The following is a 24,143-nucleotide window of genomic DNA, read 5'->3' on the forward strand; positions in this document are numbered from 1 at the left end:
GAAATCAAAGCGGAGAGGATGCCCGAGGTGAGAGAGGAGGAAATAACTTCCGCTCTAACCAGAGGGATCTCCCCTCTCCAGAGAGAAAGACTTCCCCCAAAAGGGGGTTGTCCTCCTCTCCATCCAAACCCAAGAATAAAAATACCAAGGTCACTGGAATAAAGGGAAACCCCTCCGGGGGCCTCCAAAGGCCAAATAGCTCCAAGTAGGTCATCTAGAATAAGCCATGGATTCCAGAATTGTACAGTGGAATTGTAGAGGCCTCAAGGCCAATTACGAGGAAATGCAGCTACTGATGGACTCTGAGACTCCTGTAGCTGTCTGCTTACAGGAAACATTTCTGAAAGATTGCATCAGCTTCCGAAGCTACCGTGCTTACACCAAGAATGTTGAGGATGCAGAGAGAGCATCAGGTGGAGTCTGTATCCTTGTGAAGGATAGCATCCCCCATGAGAGGGTAGAACTACAGACCACACTACAGGCCGTAGCATCTAGGATAACCCTTCACAAGGTTATCACTTGCTGCAGCCTGTATCTACCACCAGGCGCTCCATTAAACCGAACAGACATGGAGGACCTATTGAAACAACTCCCCCGGCCTTATTTAATCCTTGGGGATTTCAATGCCCATAACACCATGTGGGGATCCAACAATACCGACACAAGAGGTCGTATGCTGGAGGATATCTTCCTCCAACATGATTTATGCATACTTAATGATGCATCACCGACCTACTTGCACCCAGGAACTGGATCATTCACATGCATTGACCTCACCGTATGCGTCCCCGGACTTCTGGACGATTTTAAATGGTCAGTTAGCAATGATCTACGGGGAAGTGATCACTTCCCAATCATCATTACTAACAATCTCCCTTCATTGGGACGACCTCAGCGATGGAAACTGAATAAGGCCGATTGGGAACAATTCCAAAAAAGATGCTCTGAGGATATCACAGAAAATATCCTCCATGAACAGAACCCAGCTGATACCTTTGCTAGCAAGCTACTAAGTATAGCCAGGAAAGTTGTACCCCTAACCTCTGCAAATCCAAAACGGCCTAGCAAACCATGGTTTGATACAGCTTGCAAAAGTGCTATTGGTGATAGGAAAAAACGACTGGCTGCATTTATAAAGAATCCTTCCCAGGAAAACCTAAAGCTATTCAGGATAGCTAGAGCAAAGGCTAGACAAACCATACGGTCAGCCAAAAGGAATTCCTGGAGAAGTTTTGTCGGCAGTCTGGATGCCAAAACTTCTGCTAGAGCGGTTTGGAAGGCAGTAAGGCGAATCAAAGGGAAAGAATCAAATGCAATAGGGCATTTGAAAAACCAAGGACGAACTGTCACGTCCCCCAGAGAAATAGCTGACTGCCTTGCATCCTCAATAGCAGAAAAATCATCCACTGCACACTACACGCCAGAGTTCCAAAAAGTCAAAACCAGGGAGGAAAGACACCCCATTGATTTCAGGTCAGAGAACAATGAAGACTACAACAAACCGTTCTCGCTTGAGGAACTGAGGGAATCGCTGGACAAGTCACATGACACAGCGCCTGGAGAAGACGAAATCCATTACCAGTTCCTCAAGCACCTTCCCGAACCCTCATTGGCAGTCCTGCTAGGGGTCTATAACTGTGTGTGGCAAACAGGCGCTTTCCCAAACAGCTGGAGGAAAGCCACAGTTATACCGATACCTAAACCGGGAAGAGACGGCTCTGACCCAGCTAACTATCGACCAATAGCACTAACAAGCTGCATCTGCAAAACCATGGAAAGAATGATTAACAGTAGGCTGGTCTGGTACCTGGAAAGGAATAAAGTGATCTCAAACTACCAGTGCGGATTCCGGCAGGGGCGGACAACAACTGACCACCTGGTAAGGCTGGAAGCTTATATTAGAAATGCATTACTCAGAAGAGAACATCTAGTAGCTGTATTCTTCGATATAGAAAAGGCCTATGACACAACCTGGAAACATGGCATTCTACGTGACCTGGCGCTTATGGGGCTTAAGGGACACCTCCCCCGTTTTGTGGAGGAATTCCTGAAAGATCGAAAATTTCAGGTTCGAGTGGGCAACTCCGCTTCTGACACTCATGACCAGGAAATGGGTGTACCCCAGGGCAGCATTCTGTCAGTCACCCTGTTCAACATTAAAATAAATAGCATCATAAATGCGCTGTCCCCTGGCATAGAGTGCTCTTTGTATGTTGATGACTTTGTCATTCTTACTTATGGGAAAAACATGAACACCTTAGAAAGGAAATTACAGTTATGTTTAAACAAAATTCAGGGTTGGGCAAACTATAATGGTTTCAAATTCTCAGACTCCAAAACAGTTAGTATGCATTTTTGTAATCTAAGGGGACTCCACCCAGACCCTGAACTATTTATACACAAAAAGAAGATCCCTGTCGTGAAAACTACAAAATTTTTAGGCCTCACCTTAGATTCCAAATTTAATTTTCTCCCCCACATTAAGGAACTTAAGAAGAAATGCCAAAAGTCATTAAACATACTAAGAGTACTCAGCCATACGGACTGGGGAGCTGACAGAGATACCTTGCTGCTGCTCTATCGGAGTCTAATTCGATCCAAGCTAGACTACGGATCCATAATATATGGAGCAGCAAGGAAGTCGTACCTAAAAATACTGGAACCAATACAAAATGCTGCCCTGCGTCTCTGTCTCGGCGCGTTTCGTACATCACCTATCCCAAGTCTCCATGTGGAGGCTGGAGAACTCCCCATGGATATAAGAATGAAAAAGCTTGCAATGCAGTATATAGTCAAGCTAAAATCCAACCCCACGAACCCTGCTTTTGACTCCATATTTAACCCCACAGAGGTAGAATTATACAATCGAAGGCCTAACGTCATACAGCCGTTGGGCCTTCGAATGAGAGAACCCATCCAAAATTTAACCCCACCCATTGACCAAATCTCTAAAATAGAAACCCCTCAGAATCCTCCTTGGCTAATGAATAAACCCAAATTAAATTTATCCCTCCTTAATTTCAAAAAAGAAAATACAGACCCAAGCATACTACAAGTCCACTTTAGGGAACTGCAGGAGAGCTACGGAGATTGTGGCACCATCTACACAGACGGATCCAAAATGGAGGGAAAGGTCGCGTGTGCCTGCTCCTTTCGGAACAAAACAATCTCCCGTAGACTCCCCGATGGCTGCTCCATCTTTACGGCCGAATTGCATGCAATATTGCTTGCACTTATGGCCATAAAAGCATCAGAAAGGAGTAAATTTATAATCTGCTCCGACTCCAAATCTGCATTGCAAGCTTTGGGGCGGATGAAGACTGACATCCCATTGGTACATAAGAGCCTGAAGCTGTTGGACCTAATAACAGCCGACCGTAGGGATGTCACCTTCATCTGGGTCCCCTCCCATGTTGGCATTGAGGGAAACGAAGCCGCAGACAGAGAAGCAAAGAGAGCCCTAAATCATGCGGTGTCAGGAACCCAAATTCCCTACTCGGACCTGAGACAAAGTATTGCCTCTGCCACCTATCGAGAGTGGCAGAACCGATGGGAGGCTGAGACTCACAGTAAACTCAGGCAGATTGTGGCGGATGTCAGGTGGCGGCCCACATCTAAGGGTCTGACAAGGCGTGGTAGCACAACCAAGTCCAGACTTAGGATTGGCCACACCTACATCACGCACTCTTTTGTACTGAAGAGAGAGGAGCCCCCACTTTGCGAGTACTGTGACTCTCGCCTCACCGTGGAACATATCCTCGTTGATTGCCCCAGATACCAGGATGTCAGGGCGAAATATTTTAGAGCCACTAATCTAAAATCACTATTTAATAATGTCGACCCTGGGAAGGTACTGGGCTTTATTCGGGAAGTGGGGCTATCTACGAAGATCTGATTTCTGAATTTGTGAACATGCACTATTTACATTAGATTTTTACCAAATATTTAAATTTTTACTACCTTTACTATTTTAACTGTGAATAGACCTTGATTTTAATTATATGACTGTATAGAATCTGGCCCTTGTTGTTTAGAGAGAGAGTGGTCCTTGAGGGACTGCAGGCACGACATGGCCTAAATTGTGCCGAGGTGCCTCAAATCAACAAACAAACAAACAAAATCAGAATTGTGTTGCTTGTAAAATGATGACCACAATGTGATTAACTTTTATTTTGTTTTACTCAGACCCTGTGCCAGTGTACATAATCTTTGCCAATCGCCATGAGATCAGACGTTTGAATGTCCGGAACAACTCCATGGTTCACCTGGTATCTAACCTTCAGAATGCCATTGCCTTGGACTTTCATTACAACCAGTCTCTAGTCTTTTGGACTGATGTCAGCAATGATAAAATTTACAAAGGAGAGATCAATGCCAATTGTGAGCATCTTTGTCTTAAGTAAAAAAAAAAGTTAAAACTAAATATTATGAGGATGTGGAAATTATGTGGGGGTGAGGTACATGAATAATGGGTTGGGACATAAGGGTTGCAAATGCATTAGTGATGGATGAGTCATGTGATAAGTGGTTGGGATGATTTTTAAACAAATCAATACCTTATTTCAAATATTGAATGAATCATATCGTTAAAACTGTGTCTTAGAACATGTTGAAAAATTAGTTCAAAGAAGTCCTTCAGAATGAAAAAAGGAATGGTGATAAAAATTGAGAAATATTTATATGGCGCAAACAAATCTTTGCTAGACAGGTAATATGTGACCCTATCTAGAATTTTTGCAGGGATATTTACAAACCTCAAATTTACATATAATTTCAGAGTCAGTCAATGAAATGAACCACTCACAGGTAGTTAGTTGTCAGGGGCGTAGCTAGGAATTTCCCATCATGGGGGGAGGGGGGGTTGACCTCTTTGGGGGCCCCTGTAAAGTGGGGGCCTTGGAAGGATTTCTGAATTCTCCCCCCTCCTCCTCCCCTTCCACCCTAGCTTCGCGACTGTTATTTGTTAAAGAATCAATTCTTTGTTGTTTTTTTTTTGTTTTTATCTTGCCTGAACACACTACAATGAATGTAAAAACTTGTTTTACGCTGAAGTTAGTGTTGTTGATGAATAATAATAATTATTGGTTCATTGGAGGCTTTGTCATTTTACAAAAATGAAACAGCTATCTGGCTCACATGGTGCCATCCTTGAACATGGTAAGTTCCCCTTTCAGATCATGTGATGTACAAGGCAGATGATTTGAAGGGCATCTGTTTATCTGGCCCAAGGTTAACAAAGGTGTCATACGGCCAGCAAAATGATAACCACCTTTATTTTTCCTCAACTATCATCAAGTATCCATTAGAGCTGGGTGCACTCAAACGTGCCCTAAAGATCCCGAAATTAAAAATCCCAGTCTCACCAGGATTCAAACCTGGGACGCTCCAGTTCATGAACTTTAATTTATTTTTTGCTTAACCAATTACACTAAAACACTATTGTGATTGCCTTGTTTTGCCTTTCTCAGCAGCTGTCACAAAGATAGAGCCCATCATTGAGTTTGGCCTGGCCACCACTGAAGGTTTGGCAGTGGACTGGATTGCCAACAACATCTACTGGGTGGAGAGTAACCTTGACCAGATTGAAGTGGCCAAACTGGATGGATCACAAAGGGCCACTCTGATAGCAGGGAACATGACCAGCCCTAGAGCCATTGTACTTGATCCAAGAGTGGGGTTGGTAACATATATTTATATAAAACAATAGTAGAAAAAAATGAACAAATCATTTCCATGTGGCCATTTTAAGCCCTCTTTTGAATTAGTTTTTTTTTTATTCTTTTAAAATAAGAATATGGTCTTCTTTTTAGTTGAATCAATGATAAAAAAAAAACATAAATTAGGAATCAAGTGATTTGAATAACATTATGTAGCTTTTAGTTCCTATACTTAACATTAGCTATCACTTAATTTAGAATAATTTCTTTGACTGTAGAAAGCTGTTTTGGACTGATTGGGATGGTTCACATCCTAGAATTGAGTCATGCTCTATGGCTGGTGAACCTGAGACTCGCATGGTAGTGTTTGACATTCGCAACTACAAGGGAGCTGGTTGGCCTAATGGGTTAGCTTTGGATTACGAGACGAAACGTCTGTATTGGGTTGATGCAAGGTTTGTTTTAACTTTGTTTTATTTTTCATTATTATTGCATCATTATTGCAGCTCCTTGAAAGTTTTTTGTTGTTGTTTGTTTAATACATTTTTATACTGTAAACTTGACCTATATTGGGGAAGTAGATATAGCCTTAATTGTTCCGATGTACCAAAATCCAATTCAATGTTTCTTACCTAAATGTTATTACTCTACTTCTCTCCTTATCAAGACTATTAAATAGTTACCCTGTATGAACTTAAGACAAGGCAGCCACAGGCAGGTTTTAACTTTTAGAAAACATAATTTCTGACACATGGCAATAGCAAAATTTTGGTTTTATGTGAAGGCAAAGTCTGCAAATGAGTTGGCCATCTGATAAGCATATTTGTTGCAGGTCAGAAATTTGTATACCCTAACCTCTTGCAATCAGAATAGTTGGATGAATACAAGTGACACTGATTTGTTTTCAGGTCCGACTCCATCCATAGTGTCTTGTACAATGGCAGTGATCATCGCCTGGTCCTTAAATCCCACAGAGCATTGAACCATCCTTTCTCTCTGACAGTGTTTGAGCATTATGTCTACTGGACAGACTGGAGGTTCAATACACTGGTTATGGTGAGTGGCATGTCTCTGTATTTATACTTTGTTTTCAGCATCTTAGAAATTTTACTTTTGAAACTATATTCTCTTTTCACCTTTAGATGTTTTAAAGATATAAATAAGTTAGTAACTTTGTCTTCTTCTATGTTAATGACTGAATTGAAGAGCAGGTCTTATGAAACTTGCAATTGACAGAAAGCTGTGGGTTTCTCTAACAATTAGTCACATGGATCAAATTATAAGTCTCATTTAATTTGTACTGTCTGTCATATTTGGCTCACTCAGTTTTCACTAAAGTTTTGATTCTTATAGTTTTGTATTCTGAGCCAGCATACAACTTAAGGCTTAAAAGGCATTAAAGTTTCAATTTCCTTGTGCTATTTATCAAGGACTTTAAACAGTTACCAGATTTTTTTTTCTTTCCAAAAAGTGTTCCTAAATTCTTTTTTGAAATGTTTCTAAATCCTTAGTTTTTAAGATGGGAACTTAAGTTACAGAACAAAGCTTTTGTAAGGGAACTTAAGTTAGAGGATAAAGCTTTTGTAAGGGAACTTAAGTTAGAGGTCAAAACTTTTTTAAGGGAACTTAAGTTATAGGACAAAACTTTTGTAAGGGAACTTAAGCTAGAGGTCAAAGCTTTTGTAAGGGAACTTAAGTAAAAGGACAAAACTTTTGTCAATAGATATTTCTGTGCTATCCAGTCATGTGATCAGTTATATCTGATTTCTTTCAACAGGCCAACAAATTTAATGGTTCTGATGTGACAGTCCTTCACAGAACCTACCAGCAACCATTTGATCTACAAGTGTATCACCCTAAACGACAACCTCAAAGTTAGTCAAACATTGCCATTTATGTGTGTGTGTGTGAAAACATTTGTTTTGCTTGAAAAGTTGCAATAGAATGGCTATATAAACAGCTAACCTCTTGCAAGGTGGTATTTGATAGTTACTGATGGGATTTCAACCCTGGTTCATTCTGTCATCAGTCCTAATGAAACACTGTGATAAGGTAGGGGGATGAGCACTTACAATCAGTATCTCAAACTCAAATCAAACTGAAATCCTGTTAAAATTTTTTTTTGTTGAAAACCACCATCCTTCACCTTCCATAAGTGTGCTAAAATGTTGGGGCCCCACACAAGATCTGTTGACTGTCTTTTTCCATTTGTCTCTGTCTTTTTATCTTTGATACTATTTCTCTCAAGGACAGGCCTATCCATTCTTTTAAGTTGTCTGCCGATTGCATTCTATGTCTGACTTTTCTTCTTTTTCCTGGTACTGTTCTCTGAAGGAAGGTCTTTGCGAGTTCTGAGGACCTTGTGATATAACCATAGAGTTTAAACTTACATTTTATATTAGACATTATACATTTATTTTTTGTTTACTATAAGGTTCTATTTGACTCTTTCTAATAATAAATGCTTTAAAAAATTTTTTTTTTTAGGTCAGAACCCATGTCTCAATAACAAATGCAGTCACCTGTGTCTGATTGGAGACAAAATCAAACCAGTCTGTCGCTGTCCTCACAGGTTTAAGATGACCAGTGATAATTTAAGATGTGAAGGTAGGCACATTTATTTTAAGTATCTTTAGACAATATGCTGTGATTTGGAAGCAGATGTGGGGACAGTTTGAGAGACTTGCCCAGAAATAAGATGCATGGAGAAAGCTGGTTAGTGGCCTATGCCTCAGACAAAACCACAGGCAGAGATGAGATGTGACTATACAAAATATTATTTTCAAAAGCAATAAATTATTTTATGCTTAGATATCTTAGTATTTTGTTTCCCATTAATTTATTTTATCAGAAAAGGTACATGAAAGAAGTTGATTACTTTGATGTATGAGCTAGATATCTTAAAATTAATATTTTATGCTACATGCTGTCCCTTACAGTGTCTTTGGTGGCTTAGTTGACAACTTTATTAAAGATTACCCCCCTGTCTCTGTTCTCTTCTGATTTGTTTATTTAATTTTGTCAAACTCTAGTCCTTCATATTATCCACTATTTTTACAGCGCTTTAGGCCAGTGATTCCCAAAGGGTTTATATGGACCCCCAGTGGTCTACGATGACTTCCAAGGGGTCTAAGAGAAAAAAAAGGCTGGGAGCCACTGGCTTAGGCAATAGTTTTTAAATGCTTGCCATGTAAGCTTTCTTTGTCTTTGACATTTATTAAACATAGTAGACAGAATTTACAAGTCAAAAAAATATTTATAGATTTTGCACAGGTTGATCAGCTGATAGTATGTTAATTTGGGGCTAGTGGTGTGTGCCATTATTTTATTGTGGCTATGACCTTTGTGTGCATGTTTTTGTTTCCCCTCCACCAGAAGACAACACTTTTCTACTGTTCACAAAGGAGAATGAGATCCGAGGAGTTGACCTAGATAATGCCCACTACAATGTCATTCCATCCATCACTGTGCCGTTTGTGGAGAATGCTACCACTATTGACTATGACGTGGCAGTAAGTGAACAAGCTACACAACTATATATTCTCTTTGAATCCGAAGGTCATTGTAGTTTATTTATTGCAACTGCATTCTCATTGTTATAGGAGAAGTGAATGAGAACCAAGTATAGTGTTGACTATAAAGTAAATAAGTACAGAACTTACAGTAATCACAATGATGGTATGACAAGATGTGATGTTTCACATTAAATTAAGAATCAAATGTTCTGAATATGGAACTATGTACAATTATAAGATAAGATAATGTTTGCATTGGATTCTGGTGCTGTCCAATCCTTCTGGTGTTGTTGACTCTATAAATTTGTAACTCAGCTCCCAACCCTCAATAATAAACAATCTTGGTTCATGTTTGACATGCATTTGTGACTTAAGAATATTTGATTTACTTTAAAAGATAAAGTAACTGTTTTGTTTGTTTTATTGGCTGTCATCTTAGATAACATAATTTTGTTTGTCATACTTATAAATGTGCAACCTCATAAAATGAAATAATTTAGTCTTCAATAATAACCTCCTATTAGCCTAAGTTCAAACTAACCAATGTATTACTTACAAAAAATGCATGTCATCTTTGACAATTAGAGTATTAGCTTTTACTGATATTTTTGGATGATGTAGAAATGTCATCTTGATATACTTAGTAATGCCTAATAGATAAGTAAATTAAATTAATAAACTTTTAAATTTAACTAGTAAAATATTGAGAGAAGCCTTCTTGTTATAAATGGTTAAGAGCACAACTACCTGTAAACATGTTGTTTTTTTTTCATCATGTGAGTTGAGCTGATGAGCCAATATTTTGTTTGTTTGTCTTTATGTATGAGCTAAACAATTAAATGCTTTGAATTGAGTTTCAAGTAACATAATGGCCTAATGACCTAGTTCTTAAAAACATATCATGAAATGTTTCTACCCAACAGGATGAGCGCCTTTACTGGACAGACATGAAAAAGAATGTGATCACTAGTGCTTACCTGAATGGAACAGGAATTACTACAGTCATAGACTCAGGTAAGAGTGATCAACTTTTGCTTTTTGTATTTAGAATTGATAATAAAAATAATACACCATTGATTATTTAGGATGTAATAATATTGTTTAGGAGGTGCTGTGGCTGAACTGTAAAGCACTTAGCTTCCGAATCGGGGGTTCTGGGTTTGAATCCTGGTGAATACTGGGTTTTTTTATTTCAGGATCTTTGGGTGCCTGTGAGTCCACCCAGCTCTAATGGGTACCTGACATTAGTTGGGGAATAGTAAAAGGGGTTGGTCGTTGTGCTGGCCACATGACATCCTTGTTAACCGTATGCCACAGAAACAGTTGACCTCTGCATCATCTGCCCTATAGATCGGAAAGGGGAACTTACTTATCTGAATATTCTTTTTACTAGGCTTTTCATTTATCTTGTGTTTGATGGTCATTGTTTCCACAGCCTTAATGACATTTTTTTTTTCCATTGTCTCATGTTTTTTTTTTGTTCCTTTCTCAGGTCTGTCCAATCCTTCTGGTTTTGCCATTGACTGGGTGTCCAGGAACATGTACTTCTCCTCTTATACTGATGTGGCTGGCTACATCTCAGTAGCCAAGCTGGACGGTGCCTTCCGTAAAGAGATCTACAGATCAGATGCCAAAAGTGTATCCAAACCGAACTCTATCGCCATACACCCATCTGAGGGGTTAGTTGTTTTGTTTTTAAGCTATCATCTTTAATCCTGATTCTCTTTTTTCCCCTTACACCAGGGTAGTCACTTATCCACATCATCCATCTTTAATCTCATGTTTTAGTGTAGTTTTAAAGTTTCTGATGTTCCTTCAGAATTGAAGACTATCATTACATTTTAACTCAAAGTTACCTGCATGATGGGCTGGGGAAGGAAGAGCGCAGTATTTAAACTTGGTAGTGTTGCGATGACAACCTGAATTATTTACTAATGCAACCAGGCTACCAGCTACTTTTATTACATAAATTATCCAGTTATCCTTTGTTAGATGTGTTCATTTAATTGTGTACTTTTAATAGTTCAAAGAGATGTAAATGTTATGTTTATTTCTGTCACAAAAATCCTTAACTAGTCCTTTCCTATATCCTAAACATACTTCTCCTGCATTTTAGTTTTAGAAAAGTTTTTATATGACAAAAGACATTTTATTTTAATCAGAATTTGATTTTGTAACATTTCACTAAATTGCTCATATTTTACTGCTTGTATTATCTTATTTCAAAAAGAAAAAGTTTTTTGTTTTTTTTTACAATATTTTTTAAACAATAAATTTTAATCTGACAGTATCATGTTCTGGTCAGACATGGGAGGTAACACCATCTGGAAGGCAGATATGGATGGCAAGAAGTTCCATGAGTTTGTGACTGTTTCTAACAAGGGAGCACAAAAACCAGCCAGTGAGTTTTAGCTTTCTTTTGTAATACAATGTGCTGACCTCATAGTAGTTTTAACTCTCTGGTCACTGTACAGTCAATGTTTTTTTTTTGGTTTTTACCTTTCCGCATGTAACTTCAGGTTTAAAGAGTATTACATCCTAGCCCAGGATGACATGAGTTCCAACCTGTGACCATTGACACAACTATCCAGAATAGATACCATCTGATGATGCGCCATCAGCATCAGTTTTATTCATATTGCTGAAGTACTTTGGATCCCCTTGCTATGTCAATACAAATCTCTTACAATTGAAATGAGAATGTCATTGCTTCAGGAGGTGGACAACAAAAGAAAATAAGTTACAAAAAAACTCATCAAAAATACTATTACAGAGAAATATGGTTTTGTGCAAACTCTTTGTCAAAAATATTAAAGCTTTATGAGCTAAACATAAAATCTGAAAATAATTTCATGTTTAAAAGAAATAATTTTGACGGATATCCATATTATTTTGCTATTTCCGATGTTGTGTAACCCAAACTCTTTTACTCAAAACTCATTACCTATTTCCTTCCAATTAAGTAGATTCCAAGTACATGACATAGCTTAGACAGGACATGTGTGCCATACAGTAATGCATAAGATAGATGATGCAGGTTAGCCTTACCCTAATGATTTCAAGGCAGGCACTTGATTGGAATCCACAAGGAAAACTGAAAGTGGTCAGATCCAAGCAAATCTGGAAGAAGCCTGTCATCAGTGAAGCTGAGGATAGGAATTACATGGGAGCAGATGAAGAAAGCTGCTCAGAACCGAGTTAGGTGGAGAGGTGTTGCAGCTCTATGCTCCCCCTGGGAATTCATAATATTAAGTCATAAGTCAATGATTTCATAAAGGGGATTCAATTTATAATGAAAAGTCTTTCAAATGTAAAGTTAAAACTTCAAATCCAATTAAGAACAAACAAAAAAGTTTTATAATAGAAATGCTAAAAATTGTGTCTAATCTATTAAACGAATGATGTAATTCCAATATATTGCATGTCAGGTCTAACTGTGGACATAGATACCAACAGATTGTATTGGATTAGTCGAGGTGAGAAGGCCATTTTCTGGTGTAACATCTCATTGTCCATCTGCAAGCCCACCTTGGACCAGAACATCCCTATTGAGGACCCCATCTCCATGGCCCTCTACACACCAGAGAAGCCAGGGGGACAGGGCAGGGACAAGATCTTCTTCTATGCCAACAATACCTACATTATCAAGGTGAGGGTTTAGAATGTTATCTTTGCTTTTTATTTTCAATGGATAGCTGCTTTAACAAAAAATCTTAAATGGAAAAACTTTAGGGTTTAATTCTTTCAATTAAGTCATAAAAATCCCTGTTGTAACCATTTATTTGCTGAATTTATTTTTATAGCTTATTATGGTCTAGTGTTGTAATGTGATACAATTCAATACCTCCAGCTCTAGTGAATTCAATAACTACTGAATCACTGCTATAAAATAAAAATCCACAGATGTTCTGTTATAATAATAATAATAATGTTTATTCTTGAAATGGGAAAATGTCATCTTGTCTATTTACTGTCCAGTCTCCATTGTAACTAATTATTCTTTAACTGTAAAACTGTTGTCTAAACATATATTCCACTTTGGTACTAGATAAAGACCTATTAAATCCTAGTACTTGTACCCTGACTCTAGTGAGATCTAGTTTCCATCAGTGGACAATGGTGCTTTCAATTCAGGATTTTAGGATATATTTTTAGCTTGTCCAGTTTTTATGCTACCCAAGGATCAGAATCCATTGTTCGTAGTACTTAGTCACCTGATGTCCTCTTTAATTATTGGTCACAGTACTGTTAAGAAGTGGGATTGAACTAAAGAAAATAACTCACTGATTCTCTGATCGCTGGTGTCTCTCTGATTGCAGAAGCACAATCCAACTATGATCAATCAATATCCCTGATAAAAGGAAATAATGTCACAATCTCCAAATCAAATTTACATATCCCAATTCACTAACACAATAGAAAACAATCCCTCAGTCCTCAGTCAAGAAATCCAAATTTATAACTAAAGTTTCTTAGCACATTTACACATTAGTTAAAATCATTCATGCCCAACAGCATAAAACAAAAATCACCCTACTTCGCAAGTGGAAAAAATGGTTAGTAAGGGGAGGAACAGGGTTACACCAGTACTTTAAAGTACTTAATGATTATTTAAAACAAGTTGAAACATGATGATACGGTTGAAACTTGTAAGTACTTCATGATTATTTAAAACAAGTTGAAACATTAAGATTACATTGAAAAAAAAAGCGTTCACATTTCAAACTAGTTAATCTGTGGATGTCTAAGTGATGTGGTTAGACCTTTCACCTTTTTCTTATGTTGTCACAGAATGAGAATGGGAACCAAAAAACTTTAAGAGAAGATGCCCAGAACGTTTATGACCTGAGAGTTTATGACCCCAAGAGCAGGAAAGAAAGTAGGTTCAGTTTTATTTTATTTCAACAAGAAACATTTACTGAATTGGTTGTCAGTTTCTGTTGAACATGAATTGCTGCACATCTTGCTATTTTAATCCAGGCAAATCATTTTAACATGTTATGGGTGCTCAAACATTTACATAGCAATATTCTTTTATGGGAAATGTCTGATTGAACTTAAAAGCTATTCCAAAAAATATATAGATTTTAAATCATATACAGCAGGAATTCTTTCTCTTTCATTTTATTATAAAAATATAAATGGTTTATTTTTAGTCCTTGGATAAGTAATTCTCGATGATTCTCTACCTTACAGTTAAAAATAATTGTGCCATCGCCAATGGAGGCTGTGAGCAGCTATGTTTACCAAAACCCAGTGAAGGGATAGTATGTGAATGCACAGTTGGTTACAAGACAGTCAATGGCAGCAAATGTCAAGGTAAGACATTGAATTACCTACTAATTAGACTTCCACAGTCTTTCTCATAATTTATATTTGACCTGGCTATATTCCCTAATGCAGTGTTTCCCAAACTTTTTCCATAACGGAACACTTAATACATTCTGAGTATTTAGTGGAACAGTTTGCTTATTTTTTTAGAGAAATTACTTCACATGGTGGCCTACTAGTTCATTATTCCACTAGTTCATGGAACACCTATTCACGCCTTGTGAAACACTAGTGTTCCATGGAAACACTGCCCTAGTGTGTCCATTATGTTACTACTTGTGACATGGCAATGAGCCATTGGTGTAAACTGCCCACATGTTGCAATGTCATATATCAGTGTTAAGGCCTTTTATAACAATTGGTTTCCATTGTATAGATTTATTTTTTTTTAGAAATTCTAACGACATTCTAAATTTTTAATTAATAAAGAAAAATCAACATCTTTTCATTCTTTTTAATTTTGAATTTAAACATCTGCAGCTGTGGACTGGCTTTTTAAGTTCAATTTGTTATAGAGGGTTATAAATATAAATATGTTGATAGTTAAGTATTTCCCTTCATCAAACTCCATTTGAGTGAGGGCTTGAGAGGTTCAAATCCTCACTGGACAGAATCCCTGCTGTTTTGCATAGTGCATATGTCTTCCTCTTCCCTGCAGGAGGGGCACTGTGCCTCACTCCACTTTTGTGGATTAAACCCTGCTCATACCAAGTATTTACCTTAAAACATTTTACAATCATTCTTTGGCATTTTTCATTTAAAAAAAAATCAATTTCACTTCAAAATACTTTTGATTACTTACTCTTAAATGTAACTCTTTTTACTTTTACTTGTAGGTTAGTACAGACTTTTAGTTTTGAAAGTCAACCTTTTTGTCATTTTAATAGCCAGTAACCTTCAAATGATCAAATATTTGTTTAAAAATATAATATGTTTGATTAATGAAATTTTTTTTTAGCTTTTGTTTATGCTGTTATTTCAAAGTGCTCGTAAAACAGTTTGGGTTTCTTTAAAAAACCATCTGGCCGTACAAATAGTTTTACTCTTGAAAAGGGAAGTAATAATTGTTAGGTGAAGAAATTATTTTAGGCTTAAAGCTATCCAGGCTGTCAACTCTTTAACTTTCAGGCATAGAGACATTCATCCTGTACACTCAAGCATCTGAAATACATGGAATGACCTTGGACTTAAATGGCAGTGTGCCAGCCTTGGCTTCCATCTCCAAAATCTCTAGAGCTACATCAGTGGACTTTCATGCAGGTTAGTGAAAAAATACATTGAACTTTAACCCAATAGCTTCAATTTCCAGTTTGAAAAATCTTTCTCATGCCCTCAGCAAAGAGAGGTAACTCCAAAATAAAAAAAAACTTTTTAAAATTAAACAATTTGAAAAAATAATAAAATTTTAGATCTAATACGGTACTAAGAAATAAATAAAGAATATTTAAAATAGAACGATATGCCTAGTTTCAAATATATACTTTTAATACCTTTAGAATATAAAAAAGCTTAAAAAATACTCATTTTCCTGGGTGGGGGCCTGTTCATTTGAAAAATTGTTTAACAAATAATAAAAAACAATACACATCAGGTTTTCACTAAAAAAAAACAACAGTCACCATGCTCTAGTTATTGTTTGAAATGAGACATGATGAGCTCTTCATATTGGAAAGTTTTAAAAGACTTTTTAGAGCCTCACCGCCTTATCCTGCTGTAGGACTTTTACGTAAAAGACACACTGTACTGCGGCAGGAGCTATTGGGATTAAAACAATTTATATGGATATTATTGGAATAAAATGTTTGAACAGCAAAGTAGACAGAGTTCAATTCATTATGTGGCTAAATATTCTTTTTTAAATAGTGATATTTTATCAATTGTGTATGTTAATAAGCTCAAAGCTTCTGTTATCCTGTATACTGGATATTACGTATGTATGCTCAGGTAATGGACAGATCTATTGGGTGGACAGTGAGCTCCGGGTCATATCTCGTATCAAGAGGGACCTTAGTGGACGAGAAGTGATTGTGTCACAGGGCATTGCTGGTGCAGAGTCCCTTGCAGTGGACTGGATAGCTGGTAATATATAATTTTTTAAAAGTTTATCATAATTATATAAATGCTAGTATATAACAAGGAACATCAACCAAAATTACCATTTTAATAATATCTGGTTGTTTTGTGCTATGAACCCTGGATCTTTGTGACTAGAAGACCATATTACTATTAATGTTATCATTAGTTTATGTAAAAATATCAGTTTTAAAATAATATCTTACAAAGACTACAATGTTTTAACTGGAATTATTATTACCATTTTTTGAAAGCATGTTAGGTAATAAATATCTAAAGTAGGAAACAGAATTAGTGCATTTTAAAAAATTCATATTGATAATTGCTTAGAAATCTTTGAGCATCTAAATTGTATACAAACGAAAGACAAATGGAGACAAATCAGCTAACTGTGAATAGAGAAATGTATGATAGAAGGAAGCCAAGGAGATTTCTAGAGAAAAAAAAGTGTGAGATGCTGAGCTCATCATTGGTTTCATTAAGCTATAATGTGAATGTATCTATGTATTATATATTATGTATTAAAGGCACATTCCTTGTTCCATATGCTAGGACAAATTTGTACAAATGCTCCTTCTTCCCTAGTGCTATTAGAGCATTAAATGGGTTGCCTGGGCCAGCCAGGAAAACCAATGACTTGGCAGAATTTAAGTCAGGCATGACTAGATGCATGACGCATAAGACGTAATCATCTTTTTTTGAAGGAACGCCTGTATTTTATAAGATATGTATAAGACTAACATCCAATCTTTTTGCAGGTAATATTTATTGGACTGACCAAGGACACAACACGATTGAAGTGACCAGGCTGGATGGCAGTAAAAGATATGTGGTGCTTCATGATGACATTGAGAAGCCTCGATCAATTGTTGTGCATCCTATTAAAGGGTAACACATAATTTTGGAGCCTAATCTTTTAAACATAGAGCTTCATTCTTTAAGTTACAGAAATAGATTAGCTTTACCTTGTCAATCCATAAAGTCTCTATAGGAAAATTTCATCAATAAATTCTATAATTTTAGATTTCTGTATTTTGTCAATGGGGTGAAAGACCCGAGAATCGTAAGAGCTCGACTGGATGGCTCAGGCAGGATAGACTTTGTGAATTCTATGAATTCTACAGACAGACAGATTAAAGGGCCTACTGGCCTAGCACTTGACTATGAAACAGGGGACCTTTACTGGTGTGACAAAGATCGTGATGTCATTGAAAAGGTTACTGAGAGTGGGGTCAGATCTTTAGTTGTCACCACCAACCTGACTGACTGCAGTAGTCTTGCAGTCCACAGAGAGAAACTTTATTGGGCAGATATGTAAGTATCCTTTGACTTTCTTGTAAAATCTGTTTACATTATTATAGTTAAACATCTTTCTTATATCTGGTACCTTGAAGAAGATGCTACAAAATATTAAAATAATACTGGAATTTAGTCTTTGTGCGATCATTAGCAACTGATATCTTTTCTCATCTCACCTGCCCATTGACATTTGTTGTAGGGGTGATGCGAGAGATCTCGTAACCAAATCCCTCCACTTTTTTCTATCAGCAGGTGGTCTAGGCAGGATGTCACAAAAGAGGCTGGTCCATTCTTTTATGTTATCCATCCAGCTTTTCTTTTGACAAAACTTTCTTCATACTCCCTCCACTGTAATTTGAAGGATGACTCTTGACAGCGTTTCTTGTCTTACAATATGACCGAGCTCGGCTTTTCTCTCTTCACAGTATAGAGGAGTTCCTCCTTTTTGCCAGCCAGTGTGTTTACTTTTAATGTAAATTATTGAGTGTTAATACTGACCACATAATTTCTTAGCAAGGCATAAACAGTAAATTGGTGGACATAGCCCAATGTATACTATGGCTGAGAGTTGTACTATAGCTTAGAGTTGTGCTTTGGCTTAGAGTTGTACAATGGCTAAGAGGAATTTTGTTCCATAAGTCATGATTTACGTGACACTAATTGTAAGGTAACTAAAATTATCTGATTATGATAGTAATGTCTGTTATTGCATTTTTCTAGCACTGACCTTCAAGGCTCCATCAAGTTCATCAACAAAACTTCCAACACTGGTAAAGACTACAATGTCTTAAAGTCTAACATCACCAAGTTGAAGGACATCAAGGTGTTTGACATCAGGGTACAATCTGGTATGTCCTACAAGCTTGAGTCTAAGTATTTCATAGGTCCTACAAGCTTGTGTCTAAGTATCTGGTAGGTCCTACTAGCTTGAGTCTAAGTAACTGGTAGGACCTGCAAGCTTGAAGTCTTAGTATCTGGTAGGTCCTTCAAACTTGAGTCTAAGTATGTAGACTTTATATTTAGTATTTTTTTTTAAAGTGTTAATTTATTACTTTTTCATATTAATTATCAAGTACCCATATTATTGAACACTTTCTAATCCTGCTTTGGAGAACATCTTTACACATAATAGATACAGTAGATTTTAATAGAATTTGAATGGCAAAATTACATATAAGAATGTTTCTGTTTGTTGTTTTTAGAGCAATGTCATAATGCAGAAAGTTTTTATCAAGTTTCCTTGTTCAATGTTTTGCACAAATATAAAATTTGATATTTAAAAAAAAATAATTAAAAATCAATTTTTATGTGTTTAATTAGAAAAAAAAACAAACAAAAAACACCAAGACCTCCTTTCAGTTTTCTTTTGAAATTTGCAACATTTATTGTCTATATTGTGAATGTATCCCACAAATATCAGCACCAGTCTGAGATGAAGCCTGATAATAAGATTTTTTTCTTAAATAGTGTTGAGCTGAAATTTTAGCCATTATGCATTTAAATTTTTTTTTTCATTTTTTTGTCCTCTTATCTAAAGCTGCTTACTTTCAACCTCCAGGTTCAAATCCTTGTGGGTTCAGAAATGGTGGCTGTGAGGAACTGTGCTTGTTCAGGGGTGGTAAAAACTTCACCTGCGCTTGCTCACATGGTAAACTGATGAACAATGGCAAAAACTGTACAGGTAGTTTTACAACAGGTTTTTTGTTTTTGTTTGAGATGTGTATCTGTTTATCTGTGGCTCTGCAGATTTATGATGAAAAGTTAACAGTGTATTTGTGTGTATCAGTGATGCCCAAAATACGGCCCATCTGGCCAGCAAAGTGGTTGCATCTGGCCCACTGATACATGGCACAAAGTGTAGAAAATCCACTTCCCCTTTTTCCAAAAACAAGTGAGGTTGGGCATCACTGTTGTGTATGAATAGTCTGTATATTATTAATACTTATGACTGGTACTGTATGCAAATGGCCCTATTACTTCTGATCTATAGGAGCCTGCCCATGTGTCTCTGGGTATCAAATTCTTGACATGGTTAATGTAGTATATACTCCTCAGCAGGGTTGGCCTTTTGAATTGTGGGGCTTTTAATTGTTGAGTTAGAACCCAAACCAATGACATTATTCAAATGTTCTTTTCTTATTTCAGGTATCCTAAAATTTTATATTTGAAATCCAGCCATCTTCCAAATTTTTAACCCCTTTCCATTCCCTTTCTTTATGCCTTACTTGGTTTATTGTCTTTGTCATAATTTGTATTGTCAAATACATTTTGTTATAAATGAACTTTTTTTCATATTTTAGCTTGTTTTCTAGATACTCTAGATGACCTCTGTAAATTTTTAAGGCTGTGGGTCTATTATCCTATTTTCATATTTTAGCTTGACTTCTAGATACTCTAGATGACCTCTGTAAATTTTAAGGCTGTGGGTCTATTATCTTTTTTTCAGAATATGACTCATTCTTATTGTACTCTGAGATAAACGCTTTGAAGAGCTTGGTCTTGGCCAACAGCACTGACCAGAATGCCCCTCGGCAGACCATTCAGAATGACACACACATGAAGAATGTGATAGGACTGGCTTTTGATTATGCAACACAAAGAATTTTCTTCAGTGACATCCAGCAGGGCAACATCCAGTCTGTGTTCTTCAATGGCACAGGATTCACACTCATTCTTGAAGGTGAGGGTACCTTCATGAAGTAATCTCCCTTTGAAACCATATAAACCTTCTTACTTCTTACCTTCTTACTTGGAGAGAGGGCTATGTTGAAATGGATTTTTAAAAATTTTATTATAATTAAAAATTGTAAATGTATGCATATTCTATGTGTAAAGAAGAGCATTACATATTAGTGCTACCAGTAAGTTAATATTATAATATGAAAATATTATGTAGAGATTTAATTTTTTTTTTAAATTCTTCGGGTTACTAAGCAACTTATTCCAAGTTTGAGTTAAAATAAAATAAGGATTGTTTTATTTTTTTTGGCCTATTTGTGCCTAGTATTAATGACTTTTCTGTTGAGTTTCTGCATATCTTAATAATTAGTTTGCTGACTTTTCCAGGTATTGGTTCTGCTGAAGGTTTGGCATTTGATCCACTACAGCAGCATCTGTATTGGACCAGTTACTCTGGGTCTAACATTAACAGAATTTCCTTCCATGGAAACAAGCCTAAGAATGAGGTCTTCTTTCAGCTTGAGGCCCTTGATCATCCCAGAGATATTGTAATTAACTCGTGCATAAGGAGGGTCTTTTGGACCAACTGGAGTGACCGCCGGCCATCCATTCAGGCTGCAGCCTATGACAGCGAGGGTAAGACCAACAGCACGCAGTCCATTATCACTGACAGAATTCGGACTCCCAATGGGCTGACCATTGACCACAAAGCTTTGAAGTTGTATTGGTCAGATGCAAGACTGGACAAGATAGAAAGATGTGACTTTGATGGGAGCAATAGGATAGTAAGTGTTTTGTGATGAGCCTTTTTTTTTTTTTAATTGGTTTTTATTAAAGCAGAATTGATTTAAGTTTTATGTAAGAAAAATACACTATTTGTGAATTGGCTAGACATTAGTTAGATTTGGGCTGCTGTTCAATACTTAATGTTTTAAGCATTTGAGATTGTCACATTATCCATAAAGCTGTATTTTTTCTCTGCTGTTCCAATTCCCAGTAAACATTAAACTGGGTTTTTAGGTAGAAAGATTTTTAAGGATTTTTGTTTAGTTTTGTTCTTTTTCTATGGAGAGATCCATAAAGTAGTGTTTTTTTTAATTTATTTTTTTTATCAAGTTTTGTTTTTGCAACACAATTTTTTACCATGGATAAAAATTGAATCTAGATCTAGTTGTAAGGCTGTAAGATAAGTAGTATCAGTTTTAGGATTCTTCTTGCTAACACTTGTACAGGTGATAGTCACATCTATACCCCAACACTCATTTGGCCTTGCTGTGTATGGAGACTTCCTGTACTGGACTGACTGGCTGCTAAGAGCTGTCATCAGAGCCAATAAGTATGATGGCTCCCGAGTGACCTGGCTCAAGCAGAACATCCCTCGTCAGCCGATGGGAATTATCGCAGTGGCTAATGACACTGATGACTGTAAGTTGCCATATTGTTTATGTTAGCTGTCATCAAACTCAATGTTTATGGAGTAGTTCCTCTTTGTTAATGCCGTTGTTGTGTTGGCTTTATTATTTCTTTAATTTATCATCATATTTTCAGCAGACTCGGTCCCTTATTGTAGTGTTTCCCAAACATGAGATGGATAAAATTGTTTGTCTTGAGATAATTCATAGAATTTGGCTCACTGGTTGTTAATTTTAATCTGAGATGCTGTTCCACGTCAAATAGTTTGTTCCTTTTTTCGACTTAATGTCTACAAATGCTGAAAAAACAATTTCACATAAATATGGAGTTGGAAAAGCCAAGATGTATTTCCAATTTTTTTCTGTTCAAACCGATTCACATGTTGCATTTGTAACCAGAATAGTGTTAAAGTACACACCTTAGGTTTATTTTTAAGACTCATCCTGAAGTGGGCTTATTTTGTGTGCTTCGGAAAAAAAAAAGAATGTTTTTGAAAAACATCCTTATTCATTACTTGATCTTTGTAAAATTTAGTCTGAAGATGTAAAATAATGCCGGTACTTTGTATAAATATAAAATAAAATAATATTAAAGAAGGTGAATTAAAACTTATCAATAATTTATTTTAATTTATTAGCTGTACTTAATGATGGGTCAAAATCAGCATAGCTAATGAGGTGCAATACACACTCATTCCAATTTTTTGCTGTAACCCTGGGGGTACAATTTGGGAAACAATGCCCTATTGTATAAATTGTATTTGTCAACAATCATAGAAGGATTTTCAGTGTTATGCATTTGAGAATTTATACAGCCAGAGAATTACAATCTCATCTTTCATAAGCATTAGAAATGATACAGATTGGCTGCCCTTCCATTGATTGTTGACAAAACAGTATTATCTCAGTTGTAATAAAAGAAAAATAGATTAGAGCACTGTAGTTTTTAGAACTAGGAAAACTGCACAATGAAATGGATACATTTTAATTGTTCTTTTAAAAGAAAACACTTTTCAATTGGTAAGGCCTCATCAGATCTAGATCATGTAATTGTATTTCTTTAAAAGAATAACTAATGAACTAACATGATGACTTGCATGTGTTTTGGCTAAAAAGTTCATCAGCATGCTTACATGAATTTGGTAGCATTGGTAATATAGTTCATTGTTAATGGTAAAATGATACCTTTATTCAAGTTTAATTAATTGATTGTTAGCATATTTTGATAAATAGAGAAAAAAAAACCCACAACATTCTTGTAAAATGTCCTGATTCATCCTTGTGTAGGTAAATTGAACCCATGCTATGAGAATTCGTTTGGTTGCTCTGACATTTGTATAGTGAATGAGAGAGGTGATGCCACTTGTCAATGTGGAGAACGCAAAAAACTTCTTCCAGATGGGAAAAGATGTGTCTGTAAGCTATTCTCTTATTATACATTGATATTTCCTGAGTTCAGATTATTTAAAATTGACAAATATAATTATCTATAAGTCTTTACATTATTTAGTATAGATAGATTAGTATTGTTCTTGAGTAAAATGACAAAAAAAAAAAAAAAGATTTGTTAATGAAAAAAACAGAAGCTACTTTAAGCTACAAAATAAAAGGTTTGACTTAGTGACATGCTGTATGCTACAAATTTGTTTTTAAAAAAAAAGGAATGTGATGACTTAGTGCTAGAGTTCACTGCTGTCGAGCTGAAATCCTGGGTTTAGATCCTTGGGGAGACAATGTTTTGGAGTCAGAATTCAAGAAAATTCTTAATAAGTGGACACTATTTTTCTCCAGAGTACTTAATACCTGTTTATTAATAGAGTCTTTTTGATGTTGTTCTTACTCCACCATTTCTAACCCTAAGCACTTTAACTCTGCTATGCCTTATGGACTTTGTAGTCTTAATCTTTTACATTAGCAGTGCGAAACTTGCGCATATCTTGAGAATATAAAATTTGTTTTTAGCGGAGTCTGTGCAGAACTGCGCCAATGATGACTTTGTCTGTGAAGATGGCAGCTCCTGTATCCAGTATGAAAGGACTTGTAATGCCATATCCGACTGCTATGATGCAAGTGATGAGTCGCAGGAGTTTTGCAGTAAGTTTCATCTTTCTCTTGTGTGGTATAGTTATTTAGGAATATACTCAAGAATGAGGGATAAAAAGCTGGTCCGCACTTTT

At 36.4% G+C, this 24,143-nt stretch overlaps 1 protein-coding gene across 6 annotated transcripts in view; it reads left to right on the forward strand.

The window, feature by feature from the left end:
• The window catches only part of LOC106069995 (low-density lipoprotein receptor-related protein 1-like), a 187,034-nt gene that overhangs the window by 115,410 nt on the left and 47,481 nt on the right, over positions 1 to 24,143 (forward strand). For 5 of the 6 annotated variants that reach the window (XM_056014156.1, XM_056014161.1, XM_056014158.1 and 2 more), the window contains 24 exons: positions 4,186 to 4,380; positions 5,469 to 5,676; positions 5,936 to 6,112; positions 6,566 to 6,713; positions 7,435 to 7,531; positions 8,145 to 8,264; positions 9,033 to 9,169; positions 10,096 to 10,186; positions 10,665 to 10,851; positions 11,461 to 11,573; positions 12,601 to 12,821; positions 13,964 to 14,051; positions 14,369 to 14,491; positions 15,632 to 15,763; positions 16,448 to 16,582; positions 17,335 to 17,464; positions 17,600 to 17,890; positions 18,596 to 18,723; positions 19,434 to 19,556; positions 20,322 to 20,555; positions 20,942 to 21,339; positions 21,787 to 21,979; positions 23,254 to 23,382; positions 23,929 to 24,060. In XM_056014156.1, the coding sequence (XP_055870131.1) occupies positions 4,186 to 4,380; positions 5,469 to 5,676; positions 5,936 to 6,112; positions 6,566 to 6,713; positions 7,435 to 7,531; positions 8,145 to 8,264; positions 9,033 to 9,169; positions 10,096 to 10,186; positions 10,665 to 10,851; positions 11,461 to 11,573; positions 12,601 to 12,821; positions 13,964 to 14,051; positions 14,369 to 14,491; positions 15,632 to 15,763; positions 16,448 to 16,582; positions 17,335 to 17,464; positions 17,600 to 17,890; positions 18,596 to 18,723; positions 19,434 to 19,556; positions 20,322 to 20,555; positions 20,942 to 21,339; positions 21,787 to 21,979; positions 23,254 to 23,382; positions 23,929 to 24,060 (3,930 nt within the window). The remainder of the gene's footprint in view (positions 1 to 4,185; positions 4,381 to 5,468; positions 5,677 to 5,935; positions 6,113 to 6,565; positions 6,714 to 7,434; positions 7,532 to 8,144; positions 8,265 to 9,032; positions 9,170 to 10,095; positions 10,187 to 10,664; positions 10,852 to 11,460; positions 11,574 to 12,600; positions 12,822 to 13,963; positions 14,052 to 14,368; positions 14,492 to 15,631; positions 15,764 to 16,447; positions 16,583 to 17,334; positions 17,465 to 17,599; positions 17,891 to 18,595; positions 18,724 to 19,433; positions 19,557 to 20,321; positions 20,556 to 20,941; positions 21,340 to 21,786; positions 21,980 to 23,253; positions 23,383 to 23,928; positions 24,061 to 24,143) is intronic. The other variant, XM_056014157.1, reaches the window with a different exon arrangement.

The sequence above is a fragment of the Biomphalaria glabrata genome, chromosome 16 (assembly GCF_947242115.1).
Source record: "Biomphalaria glabrata chromosome 16, xgBioGlab47.1, whole genome shotgun sequence".
Taxonomy (NCBI): domain Eukaryota; kingdom Metazoa; phylum Mollusca; class Gastropoda; family Planorbidae; genus Biomphalaria; species Biomphalaria glabrata.